This window comes from Mobula birostris, chromosome 2, assembly GCF_030028105.1.
Source record: "Mobula birostris isolate sMobBir1 chromosome 2, sMobBir1.hap1, whole genome shotgun sequence".
In the NCBI taxonomy this organism is placed as follows: domain Eukaryota; kingdom Metazoa; phylum Chordata; class Chondrichthyes; order Myliobatiformes; family Myliobatidae; genus Mobula; species Mobula birostris.
This window is the reverse complement of record NC_092371.1, coordinates 90,757,381-90,773,732: the sequence shown is the minus strand read 5'-3', so window position 1 is coordinate 90,773,732 and position 16,352 is coordinate 90,757,381. Positions and strand designations below refer to the sequence as shown.

The window sequence follows — 16,352 nt, the reverse complement described above, 5'->3', positions numbered from 1 at the left end:
AGCCCTGGGAAAAAGCCTCTGAACATGATCAATGATCAATGATCACATGATCAATGCCTCTCATCACCTTGTACACCTCTATCAGGTCACCCCTCATCCTCTGTCACTCCAAGGAAAAAGGGCCGAGTTCACTCAACCTATTCTCATAATAGGTTCTGAATTGTTTGATCCTGACTTCCAAAGATTTACATACTGTTCTTTTTTCTTCTTGACTAAATTCATCACCTCTCTGGACATCCAGGGTTCTCTTATCTTTCATCCCTATCCTTCCTTCTAACAGGAACATATCTTTCCTGTACCCTGTGCAATTGATCTTTAAGCACTCTCCACATGTCTGATGTGGATTTGCCAGAGAAGAGGCATTCCCATTTAACACTTGTTAGTTCCTGCCTAATGTCCTTGTAATTTGCCCTACTCCAATTTACCTATTCTTACCTATAGCTATCCTGAAATATAGGGAGTTGTAATCACTGTTCCCTAATTAAGACCGTAAGATATAGGAGTTGAACTAGGCCATTTGGCCCATTGAGTCTGCTCCCCCATTCAATCATGGCTGATCCAATTCTTCCAGTCATCCCCATTCCCCTGTCTTCTCCCCATATCTTTTGATGCCCTGGTTAATCAAGAACCTATCTATCTCTGCCTTAAATGCACCCAATGGATTGTCCTCCACAGCCACTCGTGGCAACAAATTCCACAGATTTACCACCCTTTGACTAAAACAATTCCTCCGCATCTCTGTTCTAAACAGACATCCTTCAATCCTGAAGTCGTGCCCTCCTGTCCTAGACTCCCCTACCATGGGAAATAACTTTGCCATATCTAAATATTCAGGCCTTTTAACATTCTGAATGTTTCTATGAGATCCCCCCTCATTCTCCTGAACTCCAGGAAATACAGCCCAAGAGCTGCCAGGCGTTCCTCATACAGTAACCCTTTCATTCCTGGAATTATTTTCGTGTATCTTCTCTGAACCCTCTCCATTGTCCACAACCCCTTATCCAAAATTCTGAGATCTGAAAAGCTCCGAAAACTGAAGTTTCTGGCGTGCCAACAGCTGATGTCACTCAGGTGTGATGTGGCAGCCACTAGCAGAGGCCGCCAGACGTCAGTTGTGGCTCAGTGCTCGTACTGGTTACACATGCATTTGCTGTTCGCTGTTATTTTGTGTTCACTGTTGACTTTGTGTTTAAGTTCACTGTGAAAATATCAAAAAGAGCTGGAGATACCCCTATGGGTAAGAATGAGAAAAGAGAGAAGAAAGCATCTATCATTATCAATAACGCAGAAAGTGGAGATACTGCAGAAGCTTGATCGTGGTGTGTCTGTGCAGTGTCTTACATTGACGAATTTGCCAAGATAATATCTGATGAAAACCTTAGCCCTGAACAAATTTACAATGCTGATGAAATATTTAACTATACGTTTTGCATTCACTGTTGAGTTTGTGTTTAATATCACTGTGAAAATGTTAAAAAGAGTGCGGATCGGGAAAACCCAGAAGTTCTCTCTCCAGCACTTGTTGTTTGAGCATGTACATTTTCTTGTCATTATTCCCTAAACAATACATTTTAACAACTATTTACATAGCAGTTACATTGTATTAGGTATTATAAGTAATCTAGAGGTGATTTAAAGTATACAGGAGGATGTGCATAGGTCCAGGGCTCCCCCAGGTCCTAAAGTCCACCCACATTGAGACAGGTTAAATAAGGAGGGATTCTGAAATCCAAAAAATTCTGAATTCCGAAATGCAACTGGCCTCAAGGATTTCGGATAAGGAATTATGGACCTGTATATCCTTTCTAAATTAAGGAGCCCAAAACTGCACACAATACTCCAAGTGTGGTCTCAACATCACATCCCTGCTGTCATATTCTATACCTCTAGAAATGAATGCCAACATTGCATTCGCTTTCTTCACTACCGATTCAACCTGGAGGTTAACCTTTAGGGTATCCTGCACAAGGACTCACAAGTCCCTTTGCATCCCTACATTTTGAATTCTCTCCCCCTCTAAATAATAGTCTGCCCATTTATTTCTTCCATCAAAGTGCATGATCATACACTTTCCAAAATTGTATTTCATTTGCCACTTCTTTGCCCATTCCCATAAACTATCTCAAACATGAGGAAATCTGCAGATGCTGGAATTTCAAGCAACACACATAAAAATTGTTGGTGAACGCAACAGGTCAGGCAGCATCTCTAGGAAGAGGTACAGTCAACGTTTCGGGCCGAGACCCTTCATCAGTCCTGACAAAGGGTCTCAGCCCGAAACGTTGACTGTACCTCTTCCTAGAGATGCTGCCTGACCTGCTGCGCTCACCAGCAATTTTTATGTGTTTCCCCTGAACTATCTGTTTCTCTGTTCAATTGGCCAGGCTCATTACGCAGCACCAGCTATAGTATGGCCTCCTCTCGTCGACATATTGATTTTAGAAACTTTCCTGGATACACTTAACAAATTCAGTCCCATCTAAACCTCTTACACTAAGAAGGTCCCAGTTTATGTTAGAGAAGTTGAAATCCCCCATGACAACAACCCTATATAAAGAATGTAAAAAGAACCTTAAGAAAGAAATTAGAAAAGCTAAAAGAAGATATGAGGTTGCTTTGGCAAGTAAGGTGAAAATAAATCCTAAGGGTTTCTACCATTATATAAATAGCAAAAGGATAGTGGGGGATTAAATTAGTCCCTTAGAGAATCAGAGTGGATGGCTATGTGTGAAGCCAAAAGAGATGGGGGAGATTCTTAACGATTTCTTTTCTTTGATATTCACTTAGGAGAAGGATATTGAATTGTGTAAGATAAGGGAAACAGGTAGAGAGGTTATGGAAACTATGATGATTAGAGAAGAAGTAGTACTGGAGCTTTTAAGGAATATAAAAGTGGATAAGTTTCCGGGTCCTGACAGGATATTCCCTAGCAACACTCACAACATGCTGTAGGAACGCAGCAGGCCAGGCAGCATCTGTGGAAACGTCGACTGTACCTCTTCCTAGAGAAGCTGCCTGGCCTGCTGCGCTCACCAGCAACTTCGATGTGTGTTGCTTGAATTTCCAGCATCTGCAGAATTCCTTGTGTTTACTGGAATGTTACCTGGGTTTCATCACCTAAGTTACAGAGACAGGTTGAACAAGTTGGGTCTTTATTCTTTGGAACGTAGAAGGTTGAGGGGGGACTTGATAGAGATATTTAAAGTTATCAGAGGGATAGATAGAGTTGATGTGGATAGGCTTTTTCCATTCAGAGTGGGGGAGATTCAAGCAAGAGGACATTAGTTGAGAGTTAAAGGGCAAAAGTTTAGGGGTAACATGTGGGGGAACTTCTTTACTCAGAGAGTGGTGGATGTGTGGAACGAGCTTCCAGCAGAAGTGGTTGAGGCAGGTTCGATGTTGTCGTTTAAAGTTAAATTGGACAGCTATATGGACAGAAAAGGAATGGAGGGTTATGGGCTGAGTGCAGGTCGGTGGGACTAGGTGAGACTAAGAGTTCGGCAGGGACTAGAAGGGCCAAGATGGCCTGTTTCCGTGCTGTAATTGCTATATGGTTATATAGTTATTATTTTTATACATTTCCTTAATCTGATTACATACCTGTTTCTCAATTTCTGGTGGCTATTAGGGGGTCTGTAGTACCATCCCAACACACAGGGGTGTGATTGCTCCCTTCCTATTCCTGAGTTTCACCCAAATGGACTCAGTCTGACTCCTCTGAGTGCAGCTGTGATATTGTCCCTGATAAGAAGTGCAACTCCATCCCCTCTTTTGCTTCCTCCTCTATCTTTTCTAATTACCCATTCCTGCTCCCTCTCAACCAAGCTTTCAGTAATGGCCACAACCCACAACTTTGAAGTTCCATGTACTGATCCGTGCTCTGAGTGTATCTGAGGAGCAAACCCTTCGGGTACTCGGTGAGGCACTGCAGCCTCTCACATTCCTGAGGAGCAAACCCTTCGGGTACTCGGTGAGGCACTGCAGCCTCTTGCATTCTACATACATATGGCACACAGAATCATTTAGGCTCCAGGAATGATGGTCAGCTTGCAATTCCATGAACCAGCCTAAAATATGTTGCACAAGACTGCTCTAAACAATACCCTCCGCCCCAGGACTGCAATGTGCAATGGTAGTTTGCTTAGCATTTAGGATTAGGATCCCAGGACTAAGATTGCTAATTAAATCAAAGTTAAAGGAGCCATTATGCACATAATGGCGTATTACTAACAATGCTGCTGTACTGGAAAACTGGCATTAACACATGCCGTCCCTGTTGCTGCACTCTGCTGGGCAGGCAACCTTGGTGTCAGGAACTAGATGTGAATCACTGCCAGTATCCCTGCAGCCATAGATTGCTCACAGCTTGGTGTGGAGAATGCCTGGGAGATGGGTGTTGGCTAGTGCAGGGCGATATCCTGACCGACACAGCAAATGCATTGGTCAGGGGCTGCTGGTTAGATAGCAGCTTCTGCCAATTCCAACAGGAGGTGATGACAGAGGCTCCAACGTCTGGGAAGTCTCGTCTACCAGACCCAGCAACAGCACATGCTTACTGTGACGCCAGGCTACACTCATCCCGACCCACAACGAACCAAGAACAATTCATTCTACAGAAGTACCAGCAGACAGGGTATGAGATTGTGATCGATGCTTGAGGGAAAGTTACTCTGTACCCGTGAGCCAAGCCATTGACCTTACTTTCAGTTCCATCTGGTTCTGCCTGCTCTTCCCGTTGCTTCTGCTTGAACTTCAAATTTCCAAAGTGCATGATCGCTCCCACTATCTTGTAGCAGCCGTACTTCTCATCTGAGCTGAAGCCCAATATGTCCATGGCATGCTATTCAAAAAAAAACAAATATAAATAATTCTCCATGTTTATACCTATTTCCATGTCAGTCTCTGAAAATGCATTATTGTTCTCTAGACCATGAATTGACTACCTCTAGACCCTGCAGAATTACTTCGACCAGCACTGGGGGCACATCCTGAGATAGTACCCTATGCCCAACCACAACCAGAGTGGTTGTGGAGAGGATGCTTCTTACGTGGGAGTATCCAGAACTAGAGGACATAGCCTCAAAATTAAGGGGTGACCTTTTAGAACAGAGGTAAGGAGGAATTTCTTTAACCAGAGAGTAGTGAATCTGTGGAATGCTCTGCCAGAGACTGCAGTGGAGGCCAAGTCTGTGAGTATATTTAAGGCAGAGGTTAATAGTTTCCTGATTGGTCAGAGCATCAAACCATATGGTGAGAAGGCGGATGTATGGGGTTGAGTGGTATCCAGGATCAGTCATGATGGAATGGCGGGGCAGACTTGATGGACTGAATGGCCTAATTCTGCTCCTGTCTCTCATGGTCTTGTGGTCTTATGGCATAATTTGTATTATTCCACATCAATCAACTCGTGTACTGCTATAGGAAGAGAGTGAGATGAGGGAGACTACCAAATTTCACTTTCAAAGAGCAGACGTAGGACATTTAGTCCAGCTGCCAGCCGAATTTAAACCATGCCCAATAGTTCCAACAAATCAAAAAGAGGATGATATTGGTCTATGAGTAGAAATGCTCCCAACCTGTGGAATGTCCAAGAACTATTGCTCTTGAATATTCTCCTCTCTTCTTGTACAACTGAGTTACAGATGATAGCTATGTGGCTGTTCAGAGAAGCCCTCTGTACTCTGCCAAAATACTCTCGGGGATCTACTGAACTACCTTCCTGCTTGAGCTTGTGTTCCTGCCAGTTATGTGGTCCATCTGTCTCGAAGGACCTGAGTTATAGGGAAAGGTTGAATAGGTTAGGACTTTAGAAGAATGGGGGGAAATCTTATAGATGTATACAAAATTATGAGGGGCATAGATAGGATAAATACATGTATCCTTCCCTGCCCCCCACACACTCTCCAAGGATATGTGAGACTGGAACTAGACATCATAGGTTTAAGGTTAAAGGTGATATATTTCGGGGGAACCTGAGGAGGAATTTCTTCACTCAGAGGATGGTGAAAGTGTGGAATGAGCTGCCAGCAGAGGTGCCGGATAAGAGTTCATCTGCAATATTTAAGAAAAGTTTCGATAGGTACCGTACGTAGATAAACAGAGTGTGGAGGGCTATATTCCTAATGCAGGCAGATGGGACGAGGCAGAGAAACAGGCAGGCGTGCACCAGATGGGCTGTAGGATCTGTGTCTGTGTCTGTGCTGCGGTGCTCTATATCTATATGACTGTTTTGGAATGGGATCTACATTCTCTTCAGCTACCTCTTTTAGAACCCTGGGTGTAGTCCATCCAGTCCAGATAACTTATCCACCTTCAGACCTTTCAGTTTCCTAAGCACCTCCACGTTAGCCTTGCTGTAATTTTCATTAAGGAATTTCAATACTGAGGTTGGAAGAGAAGCCTGAATGGAGAAATTCTAACATGGAATTCTGAGGAAGGTTTGAGAGTGGCTGAATAATCAGATTTTTGTGGTAAATGGGAGACTGGAGATGGAAGACGTTATAAAGAATTTATTGTGACAGATGGTAATCATGGCTAAACATTGCAACACACGTATACAAGAACATAGGAGTAGGAAGAGTGTGTCCTGTTGTAGAATATGTTCATGGATGATCTGCTCCAGGATTCTACTTCTCTGTTGTGCTAGTTCCATTTTGCCCTCAGTTCCTTGATCCTTCAAACATTTATCTAACTCTTCCTCAAGTACCTCTAGTCATACAGTTTCAACAATCCTCCAATGATATTTTAGCTTGCTGTTGAAGGACAATTCTGCTATCATTGGGATGATACATAAATCATTTCTGGATTTCTTCCATGGCTAGTCTATCTTTTCTAAGGTAAGGGGATTCGGGTTGTCCAAAGAACTACAGGTGCAGCCTCACCAACATCCTGCAGAATTGTACAATGCCTCTATTACTAAACTCTTACCCTCTTACAGTAGTATAATACCCGAGGGCATACTTTTAAGATGATTGGATGGAAGTATGGGGGAGAGGGATGTCAGAGGTAGTTTTATTTTACACAGAGAATGGTGGCTGAATTGGACATGCTGCCAGGGGTAGTGGTAGGGGCAGATACATTAGGGACATTTAAGAAACTCATAGATAGGCACATAGATAATAGAAAAATAGAGGGTTAAGTAGGAGGGAAGGGTTAGATTGATCTTAGGTTAAGACGATAAGACCATAAGATACGGAGCAGAATTAAGCCTTTTGGTCCATCGACTTTGCTTTGCCATTTTGTCATAGCTGATCCATTTTTCTCTCAGCCCCAACCTCCTGTCTTCCCCCACCCTTGTATTGCTTCATGCCCTGACCAATGAAAAATCTATGAACCTCTGCATTAAATATACATTAAGACAGCTGCCCCGGGCAACAAATTCCACAAATTCACTACTCTCCGGCTAAAGAAATTCCCCCTCATCTCTATTCTAAAAGGACACCCTCTATTCTGAGGTCATGTTCTCCAGTCTTGGACTCTCCCACCATAGGAAACATCCTCTCCACATCCACTTTATCAAGGCCTTTCATCATTTGATAGGTTTCAATTCGGTCACCCCTCATTCTTCTGAATTCCAGTGAATACAGGCCAAGAGCCACCAAATGTCCTTCATATTTCAAGCCGTTCAATCCCAGAATGATATTCGTGAATCTTCTTTGAACTCTCTCCAGTTTCGGTACCTTGTTTCTAAGATAAGGCACCAAAATTGTTTTCTATACTCCAAGTGAGGCCTCACCAGTGCTTTATAAAGTGACAACATGACATCCTTGCTTTTATATTCTAGTCCTCTTTAAATGAATGCTAACATTGTATTTGCCTTCCTCACTACAGACTCAATCTGCAAACTAACCTTTACGGACTCCTGCACAGGGACTCCCAAGTCCCTTCGCACCTCAGTTTTTGTATTTCCTCTCCATTTAGAAAATAGTCAACCCTTTTATTTCTTCTACCAAAGTGCATGACCATATACTTCCTGACACTATATTCCATCTGCCACTTCTTTGCCCATTCTCTTAATCTGCCTCAGTCCTTCTGTAGCCTCTCTACTTCCTCAAAACTACCTGCCCCTCCACCTACCTGCCTATTGTCTGCAAAATTTGCAATAAAACCATCAATTCCATCATCCAACTCATTGATATATAATGTAAAAAGAATTGGTCCCAACACAGACCCCTGTGGAACACCACTAGTCACCGGTAGCCAGTCAGAAAAGGCTTCCTTTATTCCCACGGTTTGCCTCCTGCCAATCTGCCACTACTTTATCCATGCTAGAATCACACCTGTGATACTATGGGCTCGTAACTTGTTAAGCAGCCTCGTGTGTGGCACCTTGTCAAAGGCTTTCTGAAAATCTCAGACGTAACATCAACCGATTCTCCTTTGTCTATCGTGCTTGTTATATCTTCAAAGAATTTCAATAGATTTGTCAGACAAGATTTTCCCTTGAGGAAATCACGCTGACTATGGCCTATTTTATCATGTGCCTCCAAATACCCTGAAACTACATCCTTCCCAATATCTTCCCAATCACTGAGGTTTGATTAACTGGCCTAGTTTCCTTTCTTCTGCCTCTCTCCCTTTTTGAAAGAGTGACAATTGCAGTTTTCCAGTCTTCTGAAACCATTCCAGAATCCAGTGATTCTTGAAAAATCATTACTAATGCTTCCACAATCTCTTCAGCCACCACTTTTAGAACCCTGGGATGTACACCACCTGATCCAGGTAACATATCTACCTTCAGACCTTTCAGTTTCCCAAGAACCTTCTCCCTATTAATGGTAACTTCACAGATTTCATGACCCCTGACACCTCTAATTTTCATGATACTAGAATAGGTTATAAGGTTGGCACAATATTGTGGGCCAAAGGTCCTGTACTGTGTTGTAGTGTTCTATGTTCTCATAAAGACCAATAAGCCATTAGCTGCCCTAGCAACATGCTGCACCTGCACGATAACATGTAGGTTCCTCTGCATTCCACTCATTCACATTTCCTCTCCACTTAAACAACAGCTTGTTTTTGGTTTCTTCTGCCAAAGTGGATGAGCTCACATATTCCTAAATCAAACTCCACTGGCCAAGGTTGTCCTCTACTCACTCAACCTATCTATAGCCCGTTGCAAAGTCCAAATGTTATCACTGCATCATGCCTTCCCACCTACTGTTGTGTCAGACACTCTGCCCCATCCTCTAAGACAATAAATAATTGATGGTGAAGAACTGATTGATTCTTGAACACCCCACTTGAACATCCTAAGAACACACATGCAAATGCTGGAGGAACTCAGCAGGTCAAGCAGCATCTATGGAAATCAAAAAAACAGTTGATGTTTCAGGCCAAGACCCTTCTTCAGGACTGAAATGGAAGGGAATTAAAGGGTTGGATAAGGAGGAATCTGATAGGAAAGGAGAATGGACCATAGGAGAAAGGGCAGGAGGAGGGGACTGAGGGGTAAGTTATAGGCAGGCTGCAGAGATCACAGAGGGGAAAGAGGGTTGCTCCACTGCAAAGTCTCTATGTGGAACGCCTACCCTGAAGAAGTTTAAGCCTTCTCTTCGATGGGAGTTCAGTGAAACTATCTCTCACTGCTCCCTCACTGAAATTTTTGCTGTCTGCCTATCACTTCCCCCTGGATCCCCTCTTCCCTCCCTTTCCCCTATGCTCTAGTCTCCTCTCCTATCAGATTCCTTCTTATCTAGCCGTTTACTTTTTCCGCCCATTTGGCTTCACCTATCACCTTCCAGCTAGCCTTCTTTTACGCGGCAACATATATAAAATGCTACTTCTGTTTTCCCTTTCCCCTCACGACTGATTAATATCACGATACACTTACATCTGTTGCCTGGAGCTCTTCCCCATCATCCAGGTTATCCACTAAAACGACTCCTTGAGAGCAGAAGTGGTAATCGAACGGATTGCTGCTTACCAGTAACATATCTGGAAAAGAGGAACATCATCAGTGTCACAGGGGACATTCTAAAACTGAGAAGAGGGCATTTCCCCAACCCAATCCTTTCAGGATTAAAGCAGTCATAGAACACTACAACACATACTATTTATTTGCCTAATCCCATCAACCTGCACCCAAACCATAGACATCCATACCCTTCCCATCCATGTACCTATCCAAATTTCCCTCAAAAGTTGAAAATCGAACCCACATCCACCACTGCACCTGGCAGCTCATTCCACACTCATGCCACCCTCTGAGTGAAGAAATTCTCGCTCATCTTCCCTTTGAAAGGGTGCAGAGAAGGCTTACAAGGATGTTGCCGGGACTTGAGAAACTCAGTTACAGAGAAAGGTTGAATAGGTTAGGACTTAGGGAAGATTTGATAGAGGTATATAAAATTATGATGGGTATGGATAGAGTGAATGCAAGCAGGCTTTTTCCACTGAGGCAAGGGGAGAAAAAAACCAGAGGACATGGGTTAAGGGTGAAGGGGAAAAAGTTTAAAGGGAACATTGGGGGGGCTTCTTCACACAGAGAGTGGTGGGAGTGTGGAATGAGCTGCCAGACGAGGTGGTAAATGGGGGTTCTTTTTTAACGTTTAAGAATAAGTTGGACAGATACATGGATGGGAGGTGCAGAGAGGGATACGGTCCGTGTGCAGGTCAGTGGTACTAGGCAGAAAATGGTTTGGCACAGCCAAGAAGGCCAAAAGGTCTGTTTCTGTGCTGTAGTTTTTCTGTGGTTTCTATTCGAAACAAGGACTTTTGTTTCGACGTTTTGCTGATCTGAAGAATGGATTTTTGGATCCTGATTAAATTAGGTTCTAGATATCTCATTTACCTGTCACCAAAGATCCATACTGTAGATCCAGCATGAATCATAATAATCCATAAAACCCCCAGTGGAGTTCTGACTAGACAGCAACTCTATGGGAGAGTTGATAAACTGGGGAAGAATTAAATTTATTGGAAAACTGCAGCGAAATGACCTTCTTACAGAAAGACTATTTGCCTAAACAATAATGGATAAGGAATGTTGGCAAACCTGAGGTGATATTATTCAAGATACATTGCAAATGGCAGCCCCTCTTTTACACAGTTTCCTGTTGGCAGTACGAGGGGTGATTGATAAGTTCATGGCCCAAGGTAGAAGGAATCAATTTTAGAAAACCTAGCACATTTATTTTTCAACATAGTCCCCTCCTACATTTACACACATAGTCCAGTGGTCATGGAGCATACGGATCCCTTCTTTGTAGAAGTTGGCATCTTGGACCTCCAGGTGGTCCACAGCAGGGGTGATTGATAAGTTCATGGCCTAAGGTAGAAGGAGATGAGTTATACATTCTCTCTCATTACATCCACGTGCATTTCCACTCTGAGTGATTATGCAGAAAGTTTGAAGTTAATAACTCATTTCCTTCTACCTTAGGCCACAAACTTATCAATCACCCCTGCTGTGGACCTCCTGGAGGTCCAAGACGCCGACTTCTACAAAGGAGGGATCCGTATGCTCCACAACCACTGGACTATGTGTGTAAGTGTAGGAGGGGACTATGTTGAAAAATAAATGTGCTAGGTTTTCTAAAATTGACTCCTTTTATTTTAGGCCACGAACTTATCAATCCCCCCCCACCCCGTATAAGGTGAAGAATGAGCAATTGCCTTTTTGGTAGTTTCCTGATCATGAACAAGGCAGCAATCCCAAGGAGAGGGAAGAGAGGCACATTATCTTTATTCTTTGGAGCGTAGAAGGTTGAGGGGGGACTTGATAGAGGTATTTAAAATTATGAGGGGGATAGATAGAGTTGACATGGATAGGCTTTTTCCATTGAGAGTGGGGGAGATTCAAACAAGAGGACACGAGTTGAGAGTTAAAGGCCAAAAGTTTAGGGGTAACATGAGGGGAAACTTCTTTACTCAGAGAGTGGTAACTGTGTGGAACGAGCTTCCAGCAGAAGTGGTTGAGGCAGGTTCGATGTTGTCATTTAAAGTTAAATTGGATAGCTATATGGACAGGAAGGGAATGGAGGGTTATGGGCTGAGTGCAGGTCGGTGGGACTAGGTGAGAGTAAGAGTTGGGCACGGACTAGAAGGGCCGAGATGGCCTGTTTCCATGCTGTAATTGTTATATGGTTATATCTATACTGTGCTAGTGTTGTAGGATCGTGTTGATCTCCCACCTGCATTATTTTCTTTTCAAATCTTTTTATTGTTATATTATACAAAAGAAATAACACAAGTACATTGAAGTAACAACACTTACAATGTCTCAAAAAAGACATTACCTTAAAGATGGAAAAAAAATTTGTGATAACAAAATAAAATCTACTAAGCAGAAAAAGTAAGAAAAAAAAACCCCATTAGGCGTATAACCCCGGAGCCACGCGTCATACAAAAAGCTTCTAAAAATAAACATCAAACCGCCAGCGAGAAAAAAACTCCAAAAACTTACAATTAGATCGTGGAGGAAATCTATCAATTAACTCAAATGATAGTAACGAGCAAATGAACCCCATCTTTTCTCAAAATCAAATAAAGGTTCAAAGGTTCGACTTCTAATTTTCTCCAAACTAAGACATAGCATCACTTGAGAGAACCATTGTGACAAAGTGGGAGCTGATGTATCCTTCCACTTCAGCAAAATGGCCCTCCTAGCTATCAATGTAACAAACGCAATAACATGTTGCAAATAATGCACCTGCATTATTTTGATTGTGAATGTACAGAGTTTCTAAGAGGAATCCAGATGTGATCACCTCAAGGCTTTGCTGGCTGTATCATTCTTCTTTGGACAAATCTGATTTGCCATGTATTTTTTTTTACAATTTTCTTTGAAAACAGAAATATACCAAAATGCCTGGAGTGATCTGTTTTTATGATCAGGATGGGCCATTACAAGGACACTTGGTACAATCTCTTCTGAGCAAGAGGAGCCACCTAAGAATGAGTCTATATAGATAAAGTCTATGCAGAAGCAAATAAATCTACAATACTGAAATAGAAGTAGACTATGATGAGACAATCAGCATGTCATTGATACCTGTGGAACAAGAAACAAATCTAATATTTGGCAAAGCTAACTCATTACTCTTTCCACAGACACTGCCTTACTTTCCTGCATTTTCTGTTCCAGCTTCTGCTGATTTTTTTATTTACAATAGTTACTAGCTGTATAATATTCTCTGTGTACATTTCCAGCAGAGCTATATCAAAATTGCAGGCACTATAATACTGGAGACAGATGTTTCCTTTCATCACCAGGAAATAATGTGGATGTTGAAGTCTTCCCTCTTCTAAAAATCAAATGTTCTTCAATTTCCTTCACTTTGCTGCCAGAGTTCACTAAGTGTCTGAATGAGGCCTGCCATCAGCAATGGGCAAATTGACCAGCATCATTGAGCAAGGAAGGGTATCAGTGAATAATCTCAACATCCTTCATAATAAATTTTGTGCTGCTTTTACCCATCACACAGTTTTCCAAAATATTGATTGTCAATTAAACCCTGTATAGAAACAATCCTAAGAATTACTATCACAAGGATCACAGTAACAAATGAACTGACTTCAACGCCTCTCCAGCCCAGTGGGAAGCCCGATTCCTTCGGCAGGCTACTTCTTTCAGGAGACTTTTTAAGATATCTGATCTTGTTTCTGTCTATCCTTATTTTTCTTCTTTCCTCTTTAATTTCCTGTGTGGATTCAAATAATTCTAGTTTCCTCTCCTTCCCAGCCTTTCCACTGCTCATTTCCCAATCCCTTCAGACAACTGGTTTAGGCCATAGTGTCCATTCATTTTTCTGATGTGCTGCTGTCTTTGTTCAAACATCCTCAGTGCACTCCTAGACAAGAACATGTAAAAACTTAAATTTTTAATTGTAAGTTTAACTAACTTACATAATTCTACAGATGTACGGAGAAGACTCTGATTGGTTGCATCACGGCCTGGTGGGGAGGCTCCAATGCAGAGGGTTGCAAACATTTGCGTAATGTTGCTCAGCTAGCTCCATCATGGATACATCCTCCCCATTACTGAGGACATCTTCAAGAAACTGTCCCTCAAGAAGGTGACATTCATCATCAAGGACCCTCACCAAGCTGGGACATGCCCTTTTCTCATTACTATCCTCGAGGAGGTAGAGAGGCCTGAGACCCACACTCAACAATTTAGGAAAAGTTTCTTCCCCACCACCATCAGATTTCTTAACAACCTATGAATTCATGAACAATAACTCATTATTCATGAGTTATTTCTGCACTGCTTATTTATTTCTGTTAAGGCATCAGTTAGTCTTGCGAGACCATGGATCTGCACCTGGAAAGTCTTCACTCTCCAGGGCGCAGGCTTGGGCAAGGTTGTATGGAAGACCGGCAGTTGCCCATGCTGCAAGCCTCCCCTCTCCACGACACCAATGTTGTCCAAGGGAAGGGCACTAGGGCCAATACAGCTTGGCACCGGAGTCGTCGCAGAGCAATGTGTGATTAAGTGCCTTGCTCAAGGACACAACACGCTGCCTCAGCTGGGGATTGAACTCACGACCTTCAGATCACTAGTCCAATGCCTTAACCACTTGGCCACGTGCCCACATATTTCTGTAATTTATAGTAAATTTTATGCCTTTGCATAGTACAGCTGAAGGAAAAAAAACACATTTTCACATCATATAAATCAGTGATAATAAACCTGACTCTAATTCTAAAAGGATTTGGCTCAGTCCCCCATTTCAGCCAAATCAGGCCCACAGATTTTGCAGTGTAGCTGCTTAAAGTTCAGTAATAGGGCAAACATCTTCACCAAGTGGTCATTTCCCAACATGAGGCTGGACAGTGATATTTTACCCAGCCTAATCCAGGTCCTTGATGTTCATGCAGACAGGGTCCACTGGATCTTGAATAGAAGAATAAAATTGGTTGGCATTATTCTGTGATAACATAAACAACTGTGTTTGTTTGGACTATTTCTACAATCCTCATCTACATATATACCTCAAGGATACTAGAAGTTGGTTACGTTATTAGACTGGAGAGCATTTTATCATTTGGGAATGAAGCTTGCACTCACCGAAAAGCTCTGGTTTTCTGCCAGAGAATATCTGGTAATAAATGTGGTAACTCCTTTCACCAGGCTGCTGGAATATCACTCTTGATTTTTCAAGAAGATCTAAAAGTCAAAGGTTAGATATTATGACCGTTCCACAGATGTTTCCCTTGTTACCAAATGGAATGGTGCAGCACAACTAAACTGACTATGAAGAAACAATATTATAGGACCTGAAGTTACTTCTGAGACTGGGCCCTGTCTGGACGTGGGAGACAAGGCTTCACCGAATAACCACGAGTTACAATACAGCTCTTCAAGTCCTTCATAATTGTTGGAAATTATGTTTTATCCTCTGTTCTTCTTGCTCTGTTGCTCTGTTCTTCTTCACAAGTTGAAATAACTTGTCAGTATCTATTCTGTCAGACCCTTCCATAAGGAGGATAATTTGCAGAGAAGGGTTCTAATTTTCATATATAGAGTTGGAATAGGTAGGTCCTTTCCAGACCAGAGGGATGAAGCTAGTGAGGTCTCTTGGCTCTTAATTATTTTACTATTTACATTAACGACCTGGAGGATAGGTTTTCCAGTTTGCTGATGAGCTGAAAATAGGTGGAAGGATATGATGTGATAAGGATATTAAGATTCTACAACGGGACATCAATAGATTGAATGGAAACCTAGGCACACAATTTAATATGGGAAAGTGTGAGGTAAAACACTTCACTGCTGTTTGGAGGATTTGTTCTTTTTTTCACACGTTGGGTGTTTGATGTTTTCTTTGAACGAACTCCATAATAGTTCTTTGTTTTGTAGCTACCTGCAGCAAGATGAATCTCAGGGTTGTACAATTTACTGTGTACATATTTTGACAATAGATGTACTTTGAATCTTTGAATTATTATCTAACTAGAGAGAAACTGCAAATCCATAAATTTCAGAGGGATCTGGTTGTTCCAGCCTATAAAATTTAGCAAGCAGGTTCAACAAGTAGCAGAAAGCAGATTGCTGGAAGAACTCAATGGGTCAAGCAGTGTTTGTGAAGACAAAAGGTGTGTGTTCATATTTGGGGTCAACACCTTTTACTAAGGCCAAGAAAGAGGAAAGATTGCCATTATATAGAAATATGAGGGACAGATGGAACAGAGGGTGGTAGCTGAAAGGTGGAGCCAGATGAGCAGATGAAACCAGGTGGGGAAGGGGAATGGATGGGAAAGACACACAAAAGGACAAGAAACCCATGTGGACAGGTGGGAAGAGAATACCAGGGGTGTGAGTTCCCTGATATTCTGCAAGGTGGTTGCCTAGTCTATGCTTAACTTTGTCAGTGTAGATGAATACTACATTGTGATTACCAATTGCA

General features: G+C 42.3%; 1 protein-coding gene across 1 annotated transcript in view; it reads right to left on the bottom strand.

Annotated features, from left to right (window-relative positions):
- Positions 1 to 16,352, bottom strand: part of LOC140188526 (myosin-1-like) — a 123,005-nt gene that overhangs the window by 90,742 nt on the left and 15,911 nt on the right. Inside the window, exons 10-12 of the mRNA XM_072244892.1 lie at positions 15,014 to 15,112; positions 9,833 to 9,936; positions 4,702 to 4,840 (exon numbers count right to left, since the gene is read on the bottom strand). Of these exons, the coding sequence (XP_072100993.1) occupies positions 4,702 to 4,840; positions 9,833 to 9,936; positions 15,014 to 15,112 (342 nt within the window). The remainder of the gene's footprint in view (positions 1 to 4,701; positions 4,841 to 9,832; positions 9,937 to 15,013; positions 15,113 to 16,352) is intronic.